This window comes from Thyridium curvatum (assembly GCF_004353045.1).
Source record: "Thyridium curvatum strain D216 chromosome Unknown NODE_63_length_253891_cov_75.696892, whole genome shotgun sequence".
In the NCBI taxonomy this organism is placed as follows: Eukaryota; Fungi; Ascomycota; class Sordariomycetes; order Thyridiales; family Thyridiaceae; genus Thyridium; species Thyridium curvatum.
In genome coordinates this window covers 9,553-29,319 of record NW_022156818.1, presented here as the reverse complement: position 1 = coordinate 29,319, position 19,767 = coordinate 9,553, and the positions used below count along the sequence as shown (strand labels likewise).

Sequence of the window (19,767 nt, the reverse complement as noted above, 5' to 3'; positions counted from 1 at the left end):
GTGTCAGAGATAGACGGCAGGATCGCTCAGTGTTGTCTTGAACGGGGTGCCAAGCCACGCACTGAGTGCAGGTGTATTGTGATTCTATTCTATCATGCTCGGCACATAGTCTTCTCCGGTACCCTTCTTTCCCTACATGGCCCCCCTGTCCCCCAACTGTGCAATCACCGTCGCAGATTTACCAGGGCACAGGATTGGGCAGCTTCCTGGGAGAGCTGCACTCGCGGCGCGGCTTGTTGAGGAAGAGATGCTCAAAGGTGGCGGACCACTGGGTGCGCGGGGTGAGCTTCTCGATGCCCCAGAGCTCAGAGAGGGTGGCCAGGATGGAGGTGTGTGTATACTCGCCGCCAAAGTTGCGGCCTGCGTGCTCGACCTGACCCTTGGCAACCCACGGGCTGATGAGGAAGGTTGGGACACGGGGCCCGAGACGGGTGAAATCAAAGCTGATGTTGCCACCGTCCTTGGCCTTCTCGATGTAGGTGAGGTCGTCACCGGCAGGGACGCCGACTGGTGTGGATTCCTCATCAGCAGGCACGCTCCAACTTCGCAACTGTGCGGGGGGTGATAATACTACGTACCTGGAGGAGGGACGTGGTCGCCGAAACCTCCGTGCTCGTCAAAGGTCAGGATGAACAGAGTCGAGTTCCACTGCGGAGAGTTGCGGAGGGCCTCGTAGATGCCCTTGATGAAGTCCTCGCCCATGGAGATGGGGGAAGGGGGGTGCATGGACTGGTAGTTGCAGCACTCGGGGTTGATGTAGGTGAAGGAGGGAAGAGCACCGGCGGCGGCGTCCTGGTAAAACTGAGCCAAGGGCTTGATGTTGGTGTCGGCAGCACCGCTGTCCTTGGTCCACTTGTAGAAAGCGGCGTCGGGGTTGAAGCCCTTGCTGCAAGAGCAGAGTCAGCACGTGGTACGTACGGGTGGATTTTTGTTACAACAAGGGCTTGGGTCTACTGCTGCTTACCCAGGACCGGTGGTGGAGTTCTGATAGTTGGTCCAGGAAATACCCTTCTCAGAGAGCTGCTCAAAGACTGATTTCTGGGTCAGGTTGTAGACAGTGAAGGCGGCATCGTTCCTGCCGTGACCAGCGCTGGTGCCAGACGTGATGTAGGCACGGTTGGGGTTGGTAGGCCCGGGAACAGCGCCTTTCGTCTTTGTCAGCTTCTGTCCATACAGCGGGTTTCACCATAGGATTTCAATATAGACAAGAAAGAGTGGGAAAAAAGGAACTTACAGAACCAGCGGTCGAAAAGAAGAAAGTTCTTGGCCAAGCTGGCCAAGACAGGGATGTGCTCCGGAGGATAGTAGTTGATGGCCTCAGCCACACGGCTCTTATCCTGTGTCTTGTAGCTGATTGACTGCTCGGTAACGAAACTGATTGGCGCCCAAGGTCCAAGAGGTCAGCGGCTGTGCCGCAATATCTAGAGCTAAACAGAGCTATCGAGACTCACCCTCGCATGTTCTGGAACTTCCAGGCCGGGTTATGGCTGACGGCGGCCTCGTCGGGGTGGAAGGTGCTGAACACTGAGGCCGAGGTCAGTCAGTCTTCTTGGTCTGCACGGCGACCTGAAATGCAAGAACAAGGCAGGCCCAAGCACATACGCTGCATGTTGACGCCGCTGATAGAGTGGTTGGGATCATCGGCGGCAACGTCGGCGGCGAGAGGCCCGGCGCAGACATCAGCAACCGAATTGGGGTCCGAGACGTTCCTGTATTGGTAGACGGAAGTAACTAGTCAGTGTCGAATCGGCCAAGGTAGCAAAGCCCAAGGGCCACCCACATGGCATTGCAGTAGTTGGTGTGCAGCAGGCCGTCAATGTCCTTGGTATAGTTGAGGCCACCGGCGATGGTGTCAAAGGATCGGTTCTCCTGGACGAGGACGACGACGTTCTTGATGCCCTCCTTCCAGGCGGGAGCGGCAGCGGCGGCCAGGCCGGAGAGGGCGACGACGCCGGTCAGCTTGAGGTGGACCATGGTTCTGTCGACGCGGGCAAGGCAGCGACTGTCGAGCGGGTGGCTTGGGTGAGCTGGGCAAAGAAAGAGAAGAGCCCCAATGTCGCACGCCGACGGGATCGGCGAGCCACCTTATGTACAAGCAGCTGATTCCCAGATCTAAAGTCCAGCCTGCACGCCGACCTCCCCAGGCCCTGCTCATCGCATCTTGGTACTACTGTACTAGTAGAGAGTTCCTTACCCCGCTCGACGACCCATCGGACAGGGAGCCGGGATGCTGGACCGCGAGCGAGGGCTTCCCACCGAGCTGGGAGCGGGGTGGTGGGAGTGTGGGAGTGGCATTGAGAGCCCACGTGTAGGCGCAATGGCCGAGAAGGGCGGCATGCCTGGCCGTGTGTGCGTGCTTGCTGGCGGAGAAAAACCCGGTGCAAAGAGTGTACGCTACCTACTGATAAGAGCCAGGGCACACAGTGTTGAGCGCGATTTGCAGGTGTGGAATCCCGTCATGAGCTTCCAGAAGCAGTCAACGAAGGGCATCCTTGCTCAGGGTGTGCAATAGCTTCAAGCTCCCGAGTCTAAAAGGGGCAACTATCGACAGGCACGAGATCGTCCACAGCCAAGCCTTGAGTGACGAGTGCCACGGCGGCACCACATGTCTGTCACGACGCCCTCTCAATGGCTGCCGTGCCAAGAGAAGGGGCGGGCGGACAGTGCGGGACGAGAGGCGGGCTGAGATGCGAGTGCCAATTTCTCGAGCGGCTTTGCCTGTCTGGGTCAAGGTCTGCAAGACGCGAGAGCCAGTCAGAACCGGCCGATTAGATACACACGGATGACTACAAGTAGTTATACCTGCAGCAGTCTTGCAAGGCCGGATCGGCGCCGTTGGGAGGGCGCCGTTGTCGTTGTCGGGACGGGCTTGGTAAAGCTTGTGCAGCCCTGGAGGGTCTTGTCCCGTCTGGTCGTTGAGTCGTGACTAATGCTGACGCGGGCGCCACTCACTCCAGGGCGGTCGGGTCCATCTCTGGGTGGATCATCAGCACTTGAACTGGACTGGCACTGGCCGGCGTGCTGTCTTCGGGGACTGCCCGGACCAGTCAAAAGGCCAAGCCCGGGCGCGTGCCCTGCACCACCAGTGACCACGACCACGAAGCACACACTCTTTCTCACTCGCAAGCGGTGACGATCACCACGTGGGTGGAGACTGGGCAGAGTCTCTCACAGAGCACCCTGGTGACAGTACAGCCAGTGATCGTGCCTCTATTTGATGATGCACTCCGTCGAACGAAGCCCTGACTGGCTGGAAGAACGGGCCACGGTTTTGACACAAGAGCAGCACTTGGGACTAGCATTGATGTTTTCCTTTCTGTCTGCACCTAGACAGTGAGCGCTCGCTGCCCAGCAGGCATTGCCGACATTCGCGCGGCGTGCTCTCGACTCCAGCCCTCTGCGTGGCGCCCACAAAGTGAGCCAGACAGACATGCGCTCTTTGCAGTTTGACGTGAAGCCTCTTTTGCACGCCGCGCGCCATTCCCCGCCATGCTTGTCCCCTTTCCCTCACTCTGGCCAAGCACCGAAAGGCCCGCGCCGGCCGGCCGATGTCTCGGGCGGCGGGAGACGCTTGTACTCGCTTGGAAGTGCATGTGATGGAACTCTGGAATGGCATGGGTCATTCAGGGCTCGAGTAGTTATCGAGTGGGCGCCTGCTCGGCAGTGTGCGCCCGTCTGGTTTGCCGTCGGCCACTGAAACATTCTGGGCTCGGTTGTTTCTTCATAGTGCAGCAAGCAATGTTGCATCATGTCGGGGCATCCGCATGCGTGTCACGATGTCGCACACTAATATCGTCAGCCAGCAGAACGCCGCCTGTCCCCCGAGGCTGGTCTGCTTGCCTGCTTTGTGTCCTTGATCAGTCAGCTCCTGGTCAAGTGGCTCGCCTGCCGGATCCATGCAATGTCGGGGGAGGCCCGTTTCGAAACGCGACCAACTGCCGCTCAGGCCCTTCATCAGCCCCCAAGCTCCCGCTGCCGTCCTTTTATCTTGACAATTGTTTTTGACAAACGCCATTCTCCGGGATCCTCCCAACGGACAAACATTGCCATGGGAAATTGTCCGTGGAGGCCAAGACGTAGCAGCCCTAAAAATAGTCTTGTCGCAACCCAGGTGAGGTCAAACCGCCAAGATCTACAGCAAACCTGTATGATGCGCGGCGACTCGAGAGAAAGGGATCGTCAAACGGAGCCTCGCTTGGCACGCCGGCTAGGCCTACAGAGGTCCTCTCTTGTCCAATGGCGCTTCCCCAGGCGTATCTGGCAGCTCAGAAGGCCCGGGGCAGCCGGGGTAGCCAAAGCGTGTGATTTTGACGTCGCCAGGGGTCTCAGTCTAGACGTCTTGGCGCAAATCATCAGCTCACTTTTGGGCACTCGAGACGAATTCGGACGTTGGGTAGACCAAAAGAATCCACAGTTTGTACGGAGTTACCACCAAGTCCCTGCTGGCAGGCTTTGTTTCAGCAATTGCCTACATACTTGTACAATAGTGCCGCCCACATCCATCGACAGTACTCCGTAGGTCGAGCGTACAAAGCACTCTCTAGTGGAAGTGGATAATAGGCAGTGTGCTGAGAGAGCATGTTAATTTAAATCTGTGCTCTATCTCGAGAGCAGTTCAAAGGGCAGCAGACATGCCTATCTCTCCCTCCCTTCTCTCCCTCCTTTTTCCGACCTTTGTCATCACCCAGGAGTCGGTAACAAGTCTGTCTGGGTGAAGACGTATCTCATTTCGCTCGTGGCCATCGTCTGTGGGGAATCTTCTCCTGCCCAGCCCCTGTTGCCCTTCAGCCAAGCCCTCGCTACAACTTCCCGAGGCAGGCCAAGCCGTGAACCCAGGCCCAAGAAAGGCACCGAAGCTTGAAAGTAGGCCGAGCAAAACGCATTCCTCTTGGCGCGTCTGGGCTTCCTCACATGCACACGCACCCTGTCCGTCTGTCTCTCTCTTTCCCTGTCTAGTTATCTCTCTCTGAGCCTCTCTTGGCCCCCTCTCATCACCACCCCGACCGTCCCGGGTCGAGCCGCCTTCCACTCTCCCTCCCCCGTAAGGGTCCACGCTGGACCACCGTGACGGGCTTTCTCTTCTTGGCGGTCGGCCTCTGTGAGCTATCTTTGGTCTCAAACCGCCTCGTCACTTGGCGGCAATGCCCCTTGCCAGTCTCCTGGGAGCGTCGCGGCATGCATGCAAGGCTTGTTTCCACGAAGAGGAACAGGACTCCGGGGCTCTGCCTGTTCCTCGGTGGCAACGTCCCCGTTTGCTTATTGGAGGCTGCGTGAGATCGTAGGCTAGGTGATCGTCGTCGTAAGCTGGATAAGAACCTATTGCTGGCCACCTGGGCTTGCATCCGCTTGAGGAAGTCTCGGTTGTCGAGCTTCATTTCTCTTTCTCTGCTTCATTTGCCATTCCTTTCTCTCCCTCCAGCCCTTTCTCATTCCCATTCTCTTCACTACGCCCGGTGCGTTTCCTTCGTTGTATTCTTTGCTTTTCTTTCTTCCCTTCGTCTTTCTCTAGCCTTTCTTCCGGCGTATTCTCGCACTTGTTGCTGGTCCCGACGTGACAATGCCTTCTCCCCAATCCCTCACGGCACTGCTGCTGCTCTGTGCCTCCACCGCGCGAGCGTCCTGCGCCTACGGCACGCATCTCCACGCCCGCGCCGAAGATGGGGCAGTTAAAGTAAATACTTTTGGGTATACCGGCACGATCGTAAGTTCATGTTTGGCCTGCTTGGCTTCTTGCTTGCTTGGCCATGTCTCCGTCTTCCCTGTCCTTCCCCATTATTTCTCCCTCGGGAAGATCTTAGTCACAGAAACTCGAGAGAATCCTTAGGGCTGACACGGGATGGCGTACCCGCCCCCATAGAGTCCCTTGAACTGGCTGTCTCTCGACCCGGCCGCCAACGCTGCTTGCGCCACCGGCCGGACCCAGAGCCCCATCGACATGACCCAGGGCCAGTTCTCGCTCATCCAGGCTGCCGACGTGCAGCTCAACCTACCGGACATTGCGGAGACCGAGTTTGAGAACCTGGGCACCACCGTCGAGGTCATCGCTCCGCCAGGCGGCAGCATGGTTGCCAACGGCACGACCTTCAACCTGAAGCAGTTCCATTTCCACCTGCCCAGCGAGCATCTTGACCAGGGCCGCAGCTTTGCTAGTAGGTTCCCCTGGACCCGGTCGTGATCTACGCCCTGATTGCCTTGAGCCTAGGTTCGGCGTGCTGATTGTTGGAGCAGTGGAAATGCACATGGTTTTCGAGTCCGATGCCAAGCAGATTGCGGTCCTCGGTGTCTACCTCGACACCGCCAATGGCGCCGGTGCTGCCGCCGCCCCCGCTCCCGCCGCCCCCGCCGCTGCCGAGGCCAAACCCAAGTCCAAGAGTCGCCGACACGCCCGTGACGTCGAGTCGCCCGAGAGCAAGCGCCAGGTCCAGGTGATCAGCGGCGGCACGCCCAGCTCCAGCACGCAGTCCATCATCGACGCCATCCTGGCCGCCATGGGTGTGAGCGGCGGCGCGACCACCGGTGGCTCCGTCGGCAATGTCGGCAACGTCATCAACGTCGGCCAGGGCGCCACCGTCGGTGCCACGACGGGCGGCTCGAGCCTGATCGATACTGTCATGGCCTCGGTCGGAAAGATCACCACCCCGGGGAGCAAGACCAAGATCGGGCCCTTGTCCATGGCCGGCCTGGCCGACAGCTTGAAGGCTGGACAGCTGCAAACGTACGTGTTCACGCACCAGACCTTGGCGACGCTGAGTCCATCTACTAACACTTGAGTCTGGCTTTTCTTCTAGTTACTCCGGTTCGCTGACGACTCCTCCCTGCTCTGAGGGTGTCCGGTGGTTCGTCTCGACTCAGAAGCAGACCATCTCTCTGCAGACCTTTGATGCCGCCCGCTCCGTCATCGGCTTCAACGCGCGCTTCCCGCAAAACAAGCTCGGCCAGGAGAACGTTTTGGCACTTGCAGTGGCTGCAAATAACGCCAGGGCCGCGGCTCCTCGTGCCGCCCCGTAAAGCGGTACTCTTGTCAGAGAATGGTCAAGAGGAGGGGAGCCCGATATGTAATGATAGTTTACTAGAGATAGCGAGGCGTTAGTAGAGTCAAATGCGCCATTCGGCAGACTTTTCTTGATGAAAAGTTTCTGGCGGTGGTCTTATATCCGAAAATGGTGGTGGTTGGCGTCTTGGTGTTCACGATCCAGTTATAGAGGCTTCTTCTTCTCTCTTGGTGCCACTTGAGATGTATCTCACTTGAATCTCCAAACGTACGAGGTTCGACTCCGTGAAGTTGGCGAGGATTCACACGCCATTGTGTACCACCTGGGTGTGCAAGCCAAGCTCTTAGCTCTTAAGAGTATTGGATCAGATCGCAGCCCAAGGACCGGGCGATGCGCGACATTTGTGAACCTGGTAATTTTGGTGGTGCGACTTCTCATGTACTTTCCACTGATCGCACCTCGAAGCAAATATTGTAAAAGCGCCTATCTGCCAGCTCGATTTTCGGAAAAGACACCACCAGGTAGTCTCCGGCTTCGGTGAGAAGATAACGATCTATGGTCTCGATATCTGAGGACCAGTGGTCTACAAATCTTGGAATAAAAGCGTACCACGGCCTGACAAAGCCAGCAGGCGTTCCAAAGGGGTTGTCCGGGAGCGGCTCGAGACCGACAGCGAGACACACATTCGCCGAGCGGAGTTCTCTGCCAAGCCCCCACTCGATGCGAAGGCTGAGACATCCTAGGAAGACCCGGGTCTGTACATTCTTGGCTTCGTACTTCCTCTGCCAGTCCGGCGTGTGCGCACCCAGACTGAGTGTGAATGAAAACCAGGGCTGGTCAGTCGAAGATTCATGTCGCACATGGAACCCCTCAGATACTTCGCCTCCCATAGAGTATTGTGTGGGTGAGCAAAGTACAACCAGATTGGGTAGCTCGGCCTTGTCGCACACGATGCGGTGTGGAGAGTAGAAATAGAAACCGCTGGTGAGTGTGGAGTCCTTGTTAACCTGTCTTGCAAAGACATAGTGCTGGATTGCACCTTGCCACTCGGACGATTGCTCCGAGACCTGGACACCGTCAGTAAAGAGGCCTGGAGGCATCTCCAACGCCTTAGTCGTCCGGCCGTGGGCGAAGAAGACTAGAGCTTGGGGACAGATGCGGACATAGTGGCGCCTCATATCCGACACCCTCTGCAGAATGATCGTAGTCAGTCTGTTGTCATCGCTCTGGCTATCGACTGCGTGGATCAAGGCAAAGTAGATGGTGCCTGACGGATCAGCCTTCATGGGGATCAGAGACATGTCCTTCTGGACACCCTGGTGGACAAGAACAGTCGCCCGCCGAGTACGGGTGGTTACTCGTGGCACCCGGAACTCCATGCCATCACGTCTGGCAAAGTGGTCCGGGTCTGTCGCCAGGAGCCCCCAATACGGCTTCTTGTTGGCTTCATCCGCGGTCATCCTCCACGCGAAGATGGTGTCATCCTCCGAAAGCTTCAAGATCTCTTCCTGAAGCCTCAGGAACGCTCTTTCAGAGCCCTCGCCATAGAGCAGGGGCATCTGGATCCCGAACAGTCCCAGAAGGCAGTATGAGCGGTCTTCTGGGCGAGTGGTTTTCCGCCCTGCCGCCCAGGACATTCGGGTGCTCACAGATATCCGATCCAGCGAGGTCCGCGCATCGAGGCCGGGGCTGCGCCACAACACAGCATCACTGATGTTTGTGGCAGACCTAATGCGGCTCGACAGATCAGTCCGCGAGCCTATGGGATGCCAGTCCATGGCGTAAAACACCATTTCTCTAGGAGCGAGGAGTTCTTGCAGGGTGAAGCCGCGCGTGAACCATGCGCTCTTCTCGAGTTCCTCGGCGTCCATAACATCGGCCAGAAAGGCGAAGCAAACCTTGGAGTGCTCATACCACGTGAACATGGAGTTGATGGCTTCAGACAACTCTGCGCTGCTGCTCTTATCGATGCAAACAGAGTCGACCCAGATCCACTCGAAGCCCTCGTTGCGCGCCACGCGCGAGCTGCAAACGACCTTTTTCCATCTCTGCCGCACGTCGAGTGGCTGCGAAGACAGCCAGACAGCGGCGCCGGCTTTGCCACAAGCCCTCAGGTCTTCAAACGTGACTTCATCCCCGTTCCAGGTATGGGACAGGATGGCGTAGGCGGGAACTTCCCCTGGGAAGTCTTGCAATTTCAGCGTGCTGGTATTCAATAGCCTCATGGCAATTGAAAGAGCGTTGTCTCCTAGCTTTGAGTTTCTGTTGGGAAATAAAAACAGAGATCGAAGGAACTTGGAGAGTATGGCAATATATCATCCAGCTTGGGCCGATGGTACAGACGGAAAGCTGAGTTGGAGAAGTAAGAGCGGGGAGGTTTCCTGCCGGCACTCACCTGCTTTGCTCTCAGCTGCACAGCCACATCAGCAGTGTGATTGGGCATGCCGCATCATCTCACAAGCAGAGATGCATGACTACATGTAGCCGTATTCAGCTCTTGCAGCATCAATGATTAGTCAGCCCATGCCGGGTGAGCAGGGCGTCATCAGTTGTTCGTCCCAGTTGGGTATTATTCAGTGAAATACACACATGTACATGAAAGGCACCGCGGTTGATGGTCATAGGCTAGCAGGACTACTGCTCTTGTCCGAACAACATGAAAGAAGGTGCCAAGACCTGTGCTGTTGGTGCTATTGGAGATGTCGTCAGTGGCGGCTCTCTGAATTTTGGGAGCATATCCAGCGAGGATCCTCATCACTACAGCAAGCTGAAGTGATTCGACCGCATAGTCGACATTGCGAACCTTGGCCCTCTGAAATCGGCCAGATCTCTATCTTGAAGTGGCCGACCTATAAGAAGTATCTTGACTATAGAACCTCGAGGCCACTAGAATAGGTGATACGAGAACTAACTTTGCAAGACGTGCGTGACGTCTAGCTCTGCAAGCAGGCTATTGCCAGAGCGAACCCACATTACAGGGGGTCATCTAGAAGGTGGTCTGCAGCTTGGGATAGTCCCTAGCCCGAACCTGCAGATCGGCAAAGATGGCCTCGGACTCGTCCTTGCCGAGACCCTTCATCCTCTTCTCGTCCTCTTCTTCCAGCTTCTCCATCTCTTCGAGGGGCTCCTCCTCCTCTCCCTCGGCCACCTCGCTTGCCTTGTCAAGGCCGGAAGACTCGCCTACCAGCAAGAACTGGGCATTGACATAATCAAGATGGCGAGGCTCGGTGGGCGGCCAGCGAAGGCTGCGGAATGTCTCCTTCAGCCTGTTTCCCCCCGACAGTCAGTCCACATGCTTCACCACAAAACAGCCAAGGAGCCAAGCAGCAAACTTACTCTTCGGGGTAATGGGGAGCTTCCGGCAACCGCGCATATGCAGGACCGGGATAATCGGGATTCTTGGTACTTATGATGAAGCTCGCCCTCTGCCCGATGCCCATTTTCTTCTGCACCTCGCCCAGCTCCGCGGGCAGAGTCAGCAGATACACCAGGTGGCTCGTCCTCCCCGTGCTGGTGATGGCATACACCCCCTCGCCCACGGGCGTCGCCGCCGGCGTGTGTCTGGTGCCCGCCGTCTTGGTCTCGTAGTCGCTCGCGCTTAGGAAGTCGTCTCGGAGCTCCTTGAACGACGCGTGCGTCTTCTCCACAAATGCCATGAAGCGGTCCTTGCCGCTCCGGGGGAGAACCTTCTTCGGCAGGGCGCAGAGGCGGCTGTTGCCCGCGTCGCCAATGGGGCCGGAGCCGAGCTTGGCGTCCTGCGCGAGGGGCCGCAGGACGAGGTAGCTGCGGGCGATGTCGTCGACGGCCTTGGGGTCGTCTATTCCGACGCGCCCACGAAAGAAGAAGTAGATGATGCCCTTTTCGAGGATATTGGATGAGGGACTGCCGCCTTCTCGGCTGCCACCCTGCTCCGCGGTGCCGTTCCTTGAGGGGACGGTGCTGTCCTCTTCCGCGGCCTCTCGTGTGTCATTGCCCCCTTGATCTTGCCCGCCCTCCTCTCGTCCATTCTTCTCATCTGCTGCACTGTTGTTCCCGCGCTTGCCGACCCCCAGCGCCTCCTCGATCGTCTCTTGCTCCTTGCCATCATCATCATCATCTCCCTTCTTAGCACGCTTGGCCGTGTGCGGCAACTGGCCTGCTTCGGTCTTGTGCTTGGTTCCTGGGGCCGCCTCGGAGGCCGGGGAGGCCTCGTCGGTCTCGTGACGTTGCTGTGCGGCGTCGGCCATGGTTTTTTAGATGCTTGTAGATCAACTGGCTCTGCTCAGCGCAAAGTGACACACCTACCTATGTAGGTAGGTAAAATAAAAGTGATCAAAGCCGCGCTGTAGGTTTCTTCCCTTGATCCTTGAGCGGAAGTGCAGCTGGACTGGACGTCGGCGTTCTTTCCTGATGTCATCGATACGTATTGCTGATGCATGGATGTCGTGTTAGTGAGACAGGGCCCTACAAAACCCGCCAAACCCACCACGGGAAGCCCCCACGGATGCCTAGCTTTAGTGGGGATCGTGACTCCAGCTGCCCTAGCGCAGGAACGCAGGAACGGCGGAGATGGGGCCGCTGGGCTGGGCTTTGGAAGCCCCGGAGCGTTCGAGGCCTCAAATCTCCCTGCAAACCAGATGGGATCCATGGACCACTCTCATCGAGAATGACTACTCCGGCACCCCCAGATGGCTACTCCGGCACCCCTGAGAAAAATACCTTTTTTACCACCAAAATCTCCACCATTTCAAAAGTCACTAAACTAGGGCCTTATCAATTCAGATCTACATCCCAGATAACCCAAACCGACCTATAACCCTAATACTAACCACTAACCCTAACCTCCTAACTACTAACCCTAAGGTATCTTAATAAAAAATAGATCATCTTAAAGCTTGAAAGCTGAGCTTTCTAATGGTATTAATTTTATTGAGAGATGTGCCTTGGTTTGTTTTGAGTTTTGAGAAATGTTGTTTGCCAAGGCGCTAATGGGGGTGCCGGAGTAGCCATCTGGGGGTGCCGGAGTAGTCATTCTCACTCTCATCTACGGCTCTCTCCCGGGCTACCTATATGCAACTCAAAAGCTTGGCCTCGATTGAACAAAATGGGTGATGTCACTGTTCTTTCTCCATTTCGGGTCCTTCTATATACTGCATAAGTACGTTATATATAGCCCCCCTTTCCCTTCTGCATCCCTCATGCCAAACAATGATATAGACAATAAACGATGTTGGGCCCTCGTCTCCCCTTTTTCCCAGGAGTGAACGCTGGAAAAGACTCACGAGCGCGTCGCACGCTGGCACATTATCTTGGGAATCCCTGGCTGTAAGTAATCAAAACCCTTTTGACCAACTCCTGTATCCTTGAGGACAATAAGAAAGAAAATAAAAGATGCCATACTTTACAATCCACCACTATGTGCCCCCCGATCTCCTTTTGCTTCCTATAGGTAGGCGTGGCGATCGGTCAGGCGGGTCCAATCGTCTGGCCGCCACAGTCTGGGATCTTGACGCCGGCCTTCAGGCTCCGGTCGACATCCATCAGGCCCCAGTGGTCCTCCCAGTTCTGGTTGGCAGTGTTGAACCTCACCTTCCAGGGCTCGTCAAAGGCCTCGAACCAAAAGTACTCGGTGCCGTTCTTGAGCGCGTCGCACACCCAGTCGGCCATGAACTGGTTCAGCTGGTCGATGCCGGCCACGGCGCCGTTGGGACAGCTCGTGACGCCCTGCTGGCCGCAGTCGGTGCCGCCCTGCGACGGCCAGCCCGTCTCGGAGATGATGTTTTTCGACTTGTCCGACTTGAAGAAGCTGCTCGTGTGGTCCTGCCAGAACCACGACGTCCACATGGCCGCCTTGCTGGCGTTGATGCCGCCGAAGAAGGGGTGGATGTTGGCCATGATGTAGTCCGAGACCTGCGCCAGCGACGCGTCCCACTTGTCGCCCAGGTCCGACGTCGCCACGGGCAGCGACAGCTTCATGTCGCCGAGCTTTGTGCGCACCTTGCTCAGCAGGGTGCCGAGCTCCGTCGTCGTCATCTGCTTCCGGAAGAGGATCTCGTTGGCCACGATGACGCCCTTGAAGGGCTTGTCGCCGTACTGCTCCAAGATGTCCCACATCTGGTCCAGCTGCCGCTCGTTGGTGGTCGAGTTGTTGTCCTGCCACACGCCCAGCCAGACCTTGATCGTGTCGCCCATCTTGAGCTGGCTGATGGCGTGCAGCACCATCTGCGTCTGGTTGCAGTCGGTGCCGTAGAGCCGGATCGTGTTGGACAGCTGGGACAGCACCGCCACGTCGCGCGTGATGTTGTTCTGCGAGGGCGGGTTGTGGATGCAGTCCGGGTACTGCGTGTTGAGGGGTGTGTAGTCGATGCCGGGGAAGACCTTGTGCAGGTCCTTGTTGTTGAGGAGCTTCTTGATCTCGGGGCTGTTGATGTTGAGGTCTCCATTCTTGGACGTGTCGTCCGCCGCCGACTCGCCACTGCTTCCCGACCCGTCACTCCTGCCCTTGAAGACGGCACCAAAGAGCACGCCGAGGACGATACCGGCGATGATGAGAAGCGCCACGATGACGATGATGGCTATCTTCCACTTCTTGCCGTTGCCCTTCTGGCTCGCCATCCAGGCCGACGGCTTCTCCGGCCCCCCTCGGCCGCCAGTGTTGCCGAGGTCATACGTACTGCCACCGCGGCCGCCGCCTCCTCCCGCCCCCCCTCCGTAGTATCCCGCCAGGTCGTCCTTGTGAACGGCGTCGTACTGGGGGCTGTTGTTACCGCGCGCGTTGCGAGCCATGATACCACCGACGGCGCCCATGACTCCACCCACAGCGGCGCTCGAGCCGACTGCGGCTGCCGTGGCCGTATTGCCGCTTCGCCCGCTTCGGTTGCTGGTGCCCCCTAGACTGAGCATCGAGGTCCGCGGCCCTCGCTGGCCGGAGCGCCCGTAGACGAGACCGTCGTCGCCGTCGTCCTCGATATCATTAGGATTGACGACGCCGAGATTGGGGTTGGCTCCTCTGGTGTAGCCCTGGTAGGGATCGTCGGTGTAGACATCGCTGGCGTAGCGGTGCGGACTCCTAGAGGGCGTGCGCATGGCCGGCGATGCGTAGCCTGGCGAGTTGGCAGCTGCGCCAAGGCCCTGCAGACTAGAGTGAGAATCCCTGTCGCCGGCGTAGCTGCTGTTGCCGTACGAATTGGAGGGCTGGAGGCCCTGAGGTTGCTGGACGTACGGATCGCCTCCCCGGTAGGGCTGGTTCTGCCTCTGGCTCTGGCCTTGGTAGGATTGCTGGGGATAGCCTAGGTCCGGCGCAGGCGCCATGCCTCTGGTCGCCTCGAGCCCGCTCTCCCTCGGGTTTCGGTCGGCGACGGAATAGGCGATACCGGCCATGCCACCGGCGGCGGCGCTGCCGAAATTGTCGGCGCCGGGAGTGATGTTGCTCGGGGGTGGTGGGCGGGCAGCTGGTGGAGGCGCGTACTCTCTGTCCTGCTGGCCCCAGTAGCCGCCGTCGAGATTGTCACGATGTGCGGGCGGTTGCGGGGGGGAGAGAGGCGAGACGAGGTCGGGTTGTTGCCGTGAAGGGTTGTAGCTGTTGTTATTAATGTTGTTGATGTTGCTGTAACTGGCGGTGGTAGCACCAACACCAGCACCAGCGGCGGCGGCAGTGTCCATGTACGGCGGCGGCGCTGGGTGAGCTGCTTCCCTCTGTAGGCGCCTGTAGGACGAGTCGGGATGTGCGGTCGGGCCGTGTGCGCTTCTGGTGGGAGAGGATTGCTGCGAGTGCTGGCGGGGAGACTGATAGTCTTGGTAGGGCGGTTGCTGCTGCTGGTATTGTTGGTCCTGGTCGTAGTAAGGCTGCTGGTGACCTCGCGAGCGGGAGCGCGAGTACTGTCTCTGGTCGTGATCGTGGTTGTGGTTGTGATTGTGGTTGTGGTTGTAGCCGTATCCGTCGAGGGGCTCCTGCTCGGCGCGCTCCGAATCGAGGGAGTAGCGAGGCATTGTGTCGTGAAACCGGGAAAGTCGGGCTCGAGTATGCGTAGGAGGCGATGGGGAGCGGGCAAGGGGAGAGGGGAGGGAGGGGAAAACCTGCTTCCGCCTCAGCAGAGTTCCGAGAGCTGGCTTCGGGTGGAGCCTGCCCTGCCGTGGCGGCGCGGGCGCGGACGGATGGGCAAGAGAGCAGTTCAGGCTAGATGGGCCAGGGGATGGCGATGAGGATGGGTGGTGTTTTGTCCAGCGTCGGGCAATACTTGAGCGGTGCACAAGGAAATGAAGCAGGCAAGCAGGCAAGCAGGCAAGCAGGAACGGGAAGTTGGTCTGCCAAGGCCGACTTTTCTTGGAGGAGAGCGGCTGGAGGAGATGAACGGCCCGTGGTAGAGCAAATGGGACAGGCTATTCTACCTATGTCCTATGCCCGGTTGTTGTTGCGATGATGCTGTGGTCCTCTGGGGAACTCGTTCGTTATTGGTCGTCGTGGTCGTCGTCGCTGTCGTCGTCTTTCGTCTTTGGTCATCAAAAAGAGTCCAAAGATGCTCGCTCGCCCCCCGGCAGTCGATGGCTTCTTTTGTTTCGCAAGCGAGAGAGATGATGAGTGGTAATCTCAATCAGGCAGGGAAGAGGAGGGAGCAAAGCAAGGCACGAGCACGGAGGATTCCAAGTTTACAATGGCGGCAGCAGTCCTCAGGGCTGCGTGTCTCTCTCTGTCCAGTGGTCCAGTGTCCAGGGAGGTACACCCTGTTTCCTTTTCGGGGGTGGGTGGTGGGGCTTCGCGGTTGCTGGGGCGGGGGCTGTGTGGCCTGCAGGCAGACGCTAGACGGTGGCCCTAAAAGGGGAACAGCCTCCAAAAGGTACTTGTACAGGCACCTATTAAGGTAGGTACCTAACCCTAACCTACCACGCAGTTCCGTAGGTACCTACTTAGGTAGTTAAGAGGTACTTGTAGTTATTGCTAACCAACATTTTGGTTACTGGGGAGTCCGTCGTATTTGCTGCATACCTACCTACTCTGTAGGTACTTTTTGTGCACAATCCCTGTCAAGAATAGTTGACGGAAGTTCATCAGGAGCTACCTCAATCTTAACAATCAGTATCCTTGTCACATCCTTGCCCTGGAACTCAGAAGGGCTATCCCACTACCTAAATCCGATGGGCTTGATGGATAGCCAAGTACTTCTGTTAGCAGTCTGTCAACTACCTACGGAGTAGGTAGGTAATCCTGACCATCACTTGCCTGTCAACCTGTCTGGCCTTGGTCGCCATCTAATGGCTGTGCTCCAGCAGTGAGGCCGGAAAGTCAATCCAATCCACAAGGGACCGATGCAGCGATGAAATGGAAGCACGGCTGTCGCACCGTCCTGCTTGCTCTGTCTGTCCTCTTGTCTTTGTGCTTTGTGCGATGATGCCGCCGGTGGGCTGACCGGACTGGCTGAAGTGACTGATGACTACGGACTGATGATGCACCATTGATTTTTCCTTGTCTCAGCCGCCGCTCTTCCATCCATCCCATCCATCCCATCCCTTCGACGAGAGGACGCGCAAGCCAGAGATCCGAAGCATGTCGTTTTGCTCATTTCAGGCATGGTCTCCCCCATCAATGTGGCTCGTATCCGGATTTTTAGCTGATTCAGTCCCGTACTCGACTCCGGTAGTTAGTTACTTGTACCCAAACACATCAGATGCCTACATAAGTACATACTTTACCAGCTCCAGCTCGTATTCTTCTTCTTGTTATTTTACAAGTACTGTTTCTTCCTACTTTAGTCACCCGTTTCACTCCAGCACTACAATGCAAGTAGTGCTGCTCAGTCTCGTTCTCTCTGGGGCTGTGTACAAGTATCTCGGTACCTCCCCGTCCGTCTACCTAAGGTATTCTCGTAGAGAGCCGGCGCTCGTGCGGGAGCGCTACCGCCTAGGCTGCCGCTACAGGACGGGACTACTTGTGGGTAGGTATTTCTGTCCCATCATATTTCTGTCCCATCAAGGGAATTTGCTGCTGCTGGCATGTAGGATCACGGATTGCGTGGGGATAGGAATGTGCCCCGGCGGGCCATGGTGCGTGGTGTCTCGTTCACCTCGACGGCGAATATCTTCTTGGTGGGCCGTCGAATCGTGAATCAAATGCTAGAAACCCACCTACAAGTACCTTAGGGAGTGCCGCTCCAGCAACAGACAGACAGCTTGAGGCGGGCTGAGTCCGGTGGAGGCGGATCGGCAAAGGCGCCTCTCGGGGGATGGATCAAGGCCCATCAATGGATGGGATGATGGACGGACCAGGACGGTTGGCTGCGCAACCACATGCGACCCGACCAGCAAAACAGGCCTGCAGCGCACACGACCCAACACGAATTGAATGGCGATCCCACCGGCCGCCGGTGCGCAGATGGGACGCGAATCGGCGCACCGGCGGTGCTTCCCAATGGCCTGCCTCTCTCTCCATCTTGTCAGCTTCGAGAATTCATTCCATCATGTCGGCTAGTAAAGTACCAGCATACCTCCTAGAATAGAACAAATGCATTCCAACAGTCAAGGCCCGCATTGCCTCTTTTTAGCCAGGCCATCAGCCAAGACAGCTCGAGCTGGGAAAAACCGGCACAACTTGATGTCGACTATCGCCATCAATGCCCGCCATCAATCCCGGAATCTCGTGGAATGGCTCGTCCAGCATCGACCGCCAGAGTCTCTCTTGCTCTCCCCCAGGCCCCGTTGCAGAGATCCATGCCAGGCAAGGAGCCGCAAACGTGTTTCAGATCCCTCGACTTGCCGTCAGAATCCTAGGTCCTCCCCCCAAGCACCGCCCCCACTCCCCCCAAGACAGCCTTGCTTGCCCTGGCTTGGCATCTGTCTTCGTTAAAGTGCTTGCATACAGTCTCCATCATCATTTCCCGCCAGGGGCTGTACCATTCTCTATCAAAAGACAATACGAGCACTCGTCTCATTCATCGAGGGGATAGAAAATGCTCACCCCAAGCCATCCATACATACCTAGCCGTACATGTGTAATTATTGTAGCGGAGAAGAACCTGGACACCACCATCCCCAGGGTTGTGGTTTTAGTCCGCTAGTCTTAGTCCTTAGTCTTTTTAGTCCTAGTCCTTTAGTCCGAGTCAACCCTTAGGACTAACTTGGACCCACTTTAGTTAGTCTTAGTCAACTATCGGACTAACTAGGACTAACTCAAAGGACTAAAGGACTAACTTAAAGGACTAATTAACTAAATCTTAATTTTAAAAAATTCTTAAATAATTATTTAAATTTTAATTTTAATTTTAAATTTTTTAAAGTATTTTAAAGGTATTTTTTAAGGTATTTAAGAGGTAGAATTAAGGGTTTTTTTTTAAGAGACTTAAGAGATATATTTAAAGATACTTTAATAGGTTTTAAAGATATATTAATCTATCTATCTATTTTATTTATTTTTAGTATACCTATTAGATATAAGCTAAGTTATACTATTAATACAATATAGTTAAAAGAGATATAATAAATATAATACCTATATTCTAGAGACACTATAACAATATCTAATAATAAGAATATAATTATTATTATAGATTGATTAAGTATAATCCTCTAATTATAAAGGCTCTTAAATCTAATAGCTACTAACTATCTCTAATATAGGTCTAAGGCCTAGAATTAATTCTAGACTTTTAAATCTCTTAACTATAGTTAAGGCCTAGAATTAGTTCTAGACTTTTTAACCTCTTAATTATAGTTTAGCCTATAGCTAGCTAATAAGTTAACTTATCTAGATATCTATATATATAAGTTTATAAGCCTAGATGTATAAGCTATTTAATAATAGATATAACTAAATTATTATAATAAATAGTCTCTTAGTAATAAGTAATCTATCCTATAAGCCTTAATATAATAATAATATACTTTAAGACTATTACTAAGAGGTTATCTTAAATATATATAAAATAGTCTGTTCTTCTACTCTCTTAAGTCTATCTCTTATACTTATTTATATTAAGACTCTTAAGTATATTCTTTATTAAATAATCTAATCTATATCTATATATACTTATATAATATTAATATATATATCTAAGACTACTAAAGAGATACTATTCTTTCTTATTCCTATAATATCTAATAAGAAGAATAGATAACTCTTTAATAAAGTTAAGAAGTTTATCTTCTTTAAGTTTAATCTAAATAAACTATATAAGGCTATTAAGATAATTAATTATATTAATAACTATAGCCTTTTAAGATTTAGATATAGTCTATTAAAGACTATTAATATTATAAAGCTACTTAAGAGTATGACTATTCTTATAGATATAGAATCTAATAATCTAAATCTTAATTAACTCTTTAATATTAAGAAATATTAGCTATAGCTAGAATATCTAAGAAAGATAGTTAAGTATCTTTAGGAAAGAAAGGAGGAATAGGACTAGTGCTATGCTGTATGGTGGTTTTACTATATTAATAGTTGTTTTAGTGGGGTTGTAAATTAAATAGAGTTGATAGAAGCTACTTAAATAACTTGTATATAAGGTTCTAATTAATTAATTAATCTGATACTATAGATTTATACTATAGTTATAAACCCTTTAAGAGGGAAAGATATATTAATATATTTAGAGGTATTATAGGTACTTAAAGATATTTAAGATTATTTTAATAAGTTTTAAGGTTATTTTAAAATATATAAAAGATATTTAAACTTATTTTAAGTTATTTTCTATTATTTTAATCTTTATTAAAATATTTATAATTATATTATATTAAGTATTTAAAAGTTACTTTAATTATATTTAATTTTTTAAAGGTTATTTCTATTATTTAATAATAT

The 19,767-nt window shown here is 54.2% G+C and overlaps 5 protein-coding genes across 5 annotated transcripts; 1 reads left to right on the top strand and 4 right to left on the bottom strand.

Annotated features, from left to right (window-relative positions):
* Window positions 1–3: 3 nt before the first annotated feature.
* E0L32_009034 (uncharacterized protein) lies at window positions 4–1,974 on the bottom strand (the record flags this gene model as incomplete). Its single annotated transcript, XM_031143955.1, has 8 exons — window positions 4–61; window positions 183–507; window positions 579–886; window positions 965–1,145; window positions 1,235–1,374; window positions 1,452–1,524; window positions 1,603–1,709; window positions 1,781–1,974. The coding sequence occupies 8 exons, from the start codon at window positions 1,972–1,974 to the stop codon at window positions 4–6; spliced, it is 1,386 nt and encodes a 461-aa protein (XP_030991406.1).
* Window positions 1,975–5,557: 3,583 nt separating this feature from the next.
* On the top strand, window positions 5,558–7,008 carry E0L32_009033 (uncharacterized protein; the record flags this gene model as incomplete). The annotated part of the gene is made up of 4 exons (XM_031143954.1): window positions 5,558–5,701; window positions 5,858–6,149; window positions 6,229–6,715; window positions 6,789–7,008. The coding sequence occupies 4 exons, from the start codon at window positions 5,558–5,560 to the stop codon at window positions 7,006–7,008; spliced, it is 1,143 nt and encodes a 380-aa protein (XP_030991405.1).
* Window positions 7,009–7,426: 418 nt separating this feature from the next.
* E0L32_009032 (uncharacterized protein) lies at window positions 7,427–9,217 on the bottom strand (the record flags this gene model as incomplete). The annotated part of the gene is made up of 1 exon (XM_031143953.1): window positions 7,427–9,217. The coding sequence occupies one exon, from the start codon at window positions 9,215–9,217 to the stop codon at window positions 7,427–7,429; it is 1,791 nt and encodes a 596-aa protein (XP_030991404.1).
* Window positions 9,218–9,978: 761 nt separating this feature from the next.
* E0L32_009031 (uncharacterized protein) lies at window positions 9,979–11,218 on the bottom strand (the record flags this gene model as incomplete). The annotated part of the gene is made up of 2 exons (XM_031143952.1): window positions 9,979–10,258; window positions 10,329–11,218. 2 exons carry the CDS (start codon window positions 11,216–11,218, stop codon window positions 9,979–9,981), a joined length of 1,170 nt encoding a protein of 389 aa, XP_030991403.1.
* Window positions 11,219–12,437: 1,219 nt separating this feature from the next.
* On the bottom strand, window positions 12,438–14,960 carry E0L32_009030 (uncharacterized protein; the record flags this gene model as incomplete). The annotated part of the gene is made up of 1 exon (XM_031143951.1): window positions 12,438–14,960. One exon carries the CDS (start codon window positions 14,958–14,960, stop codon window positions 12,438–12,440), a length of 2,523 nt encoding a protein of 840 aa, XP_030991402.1.
* Window positions 14,961–19,767: the final 4,807 nt, after the last annotated feature.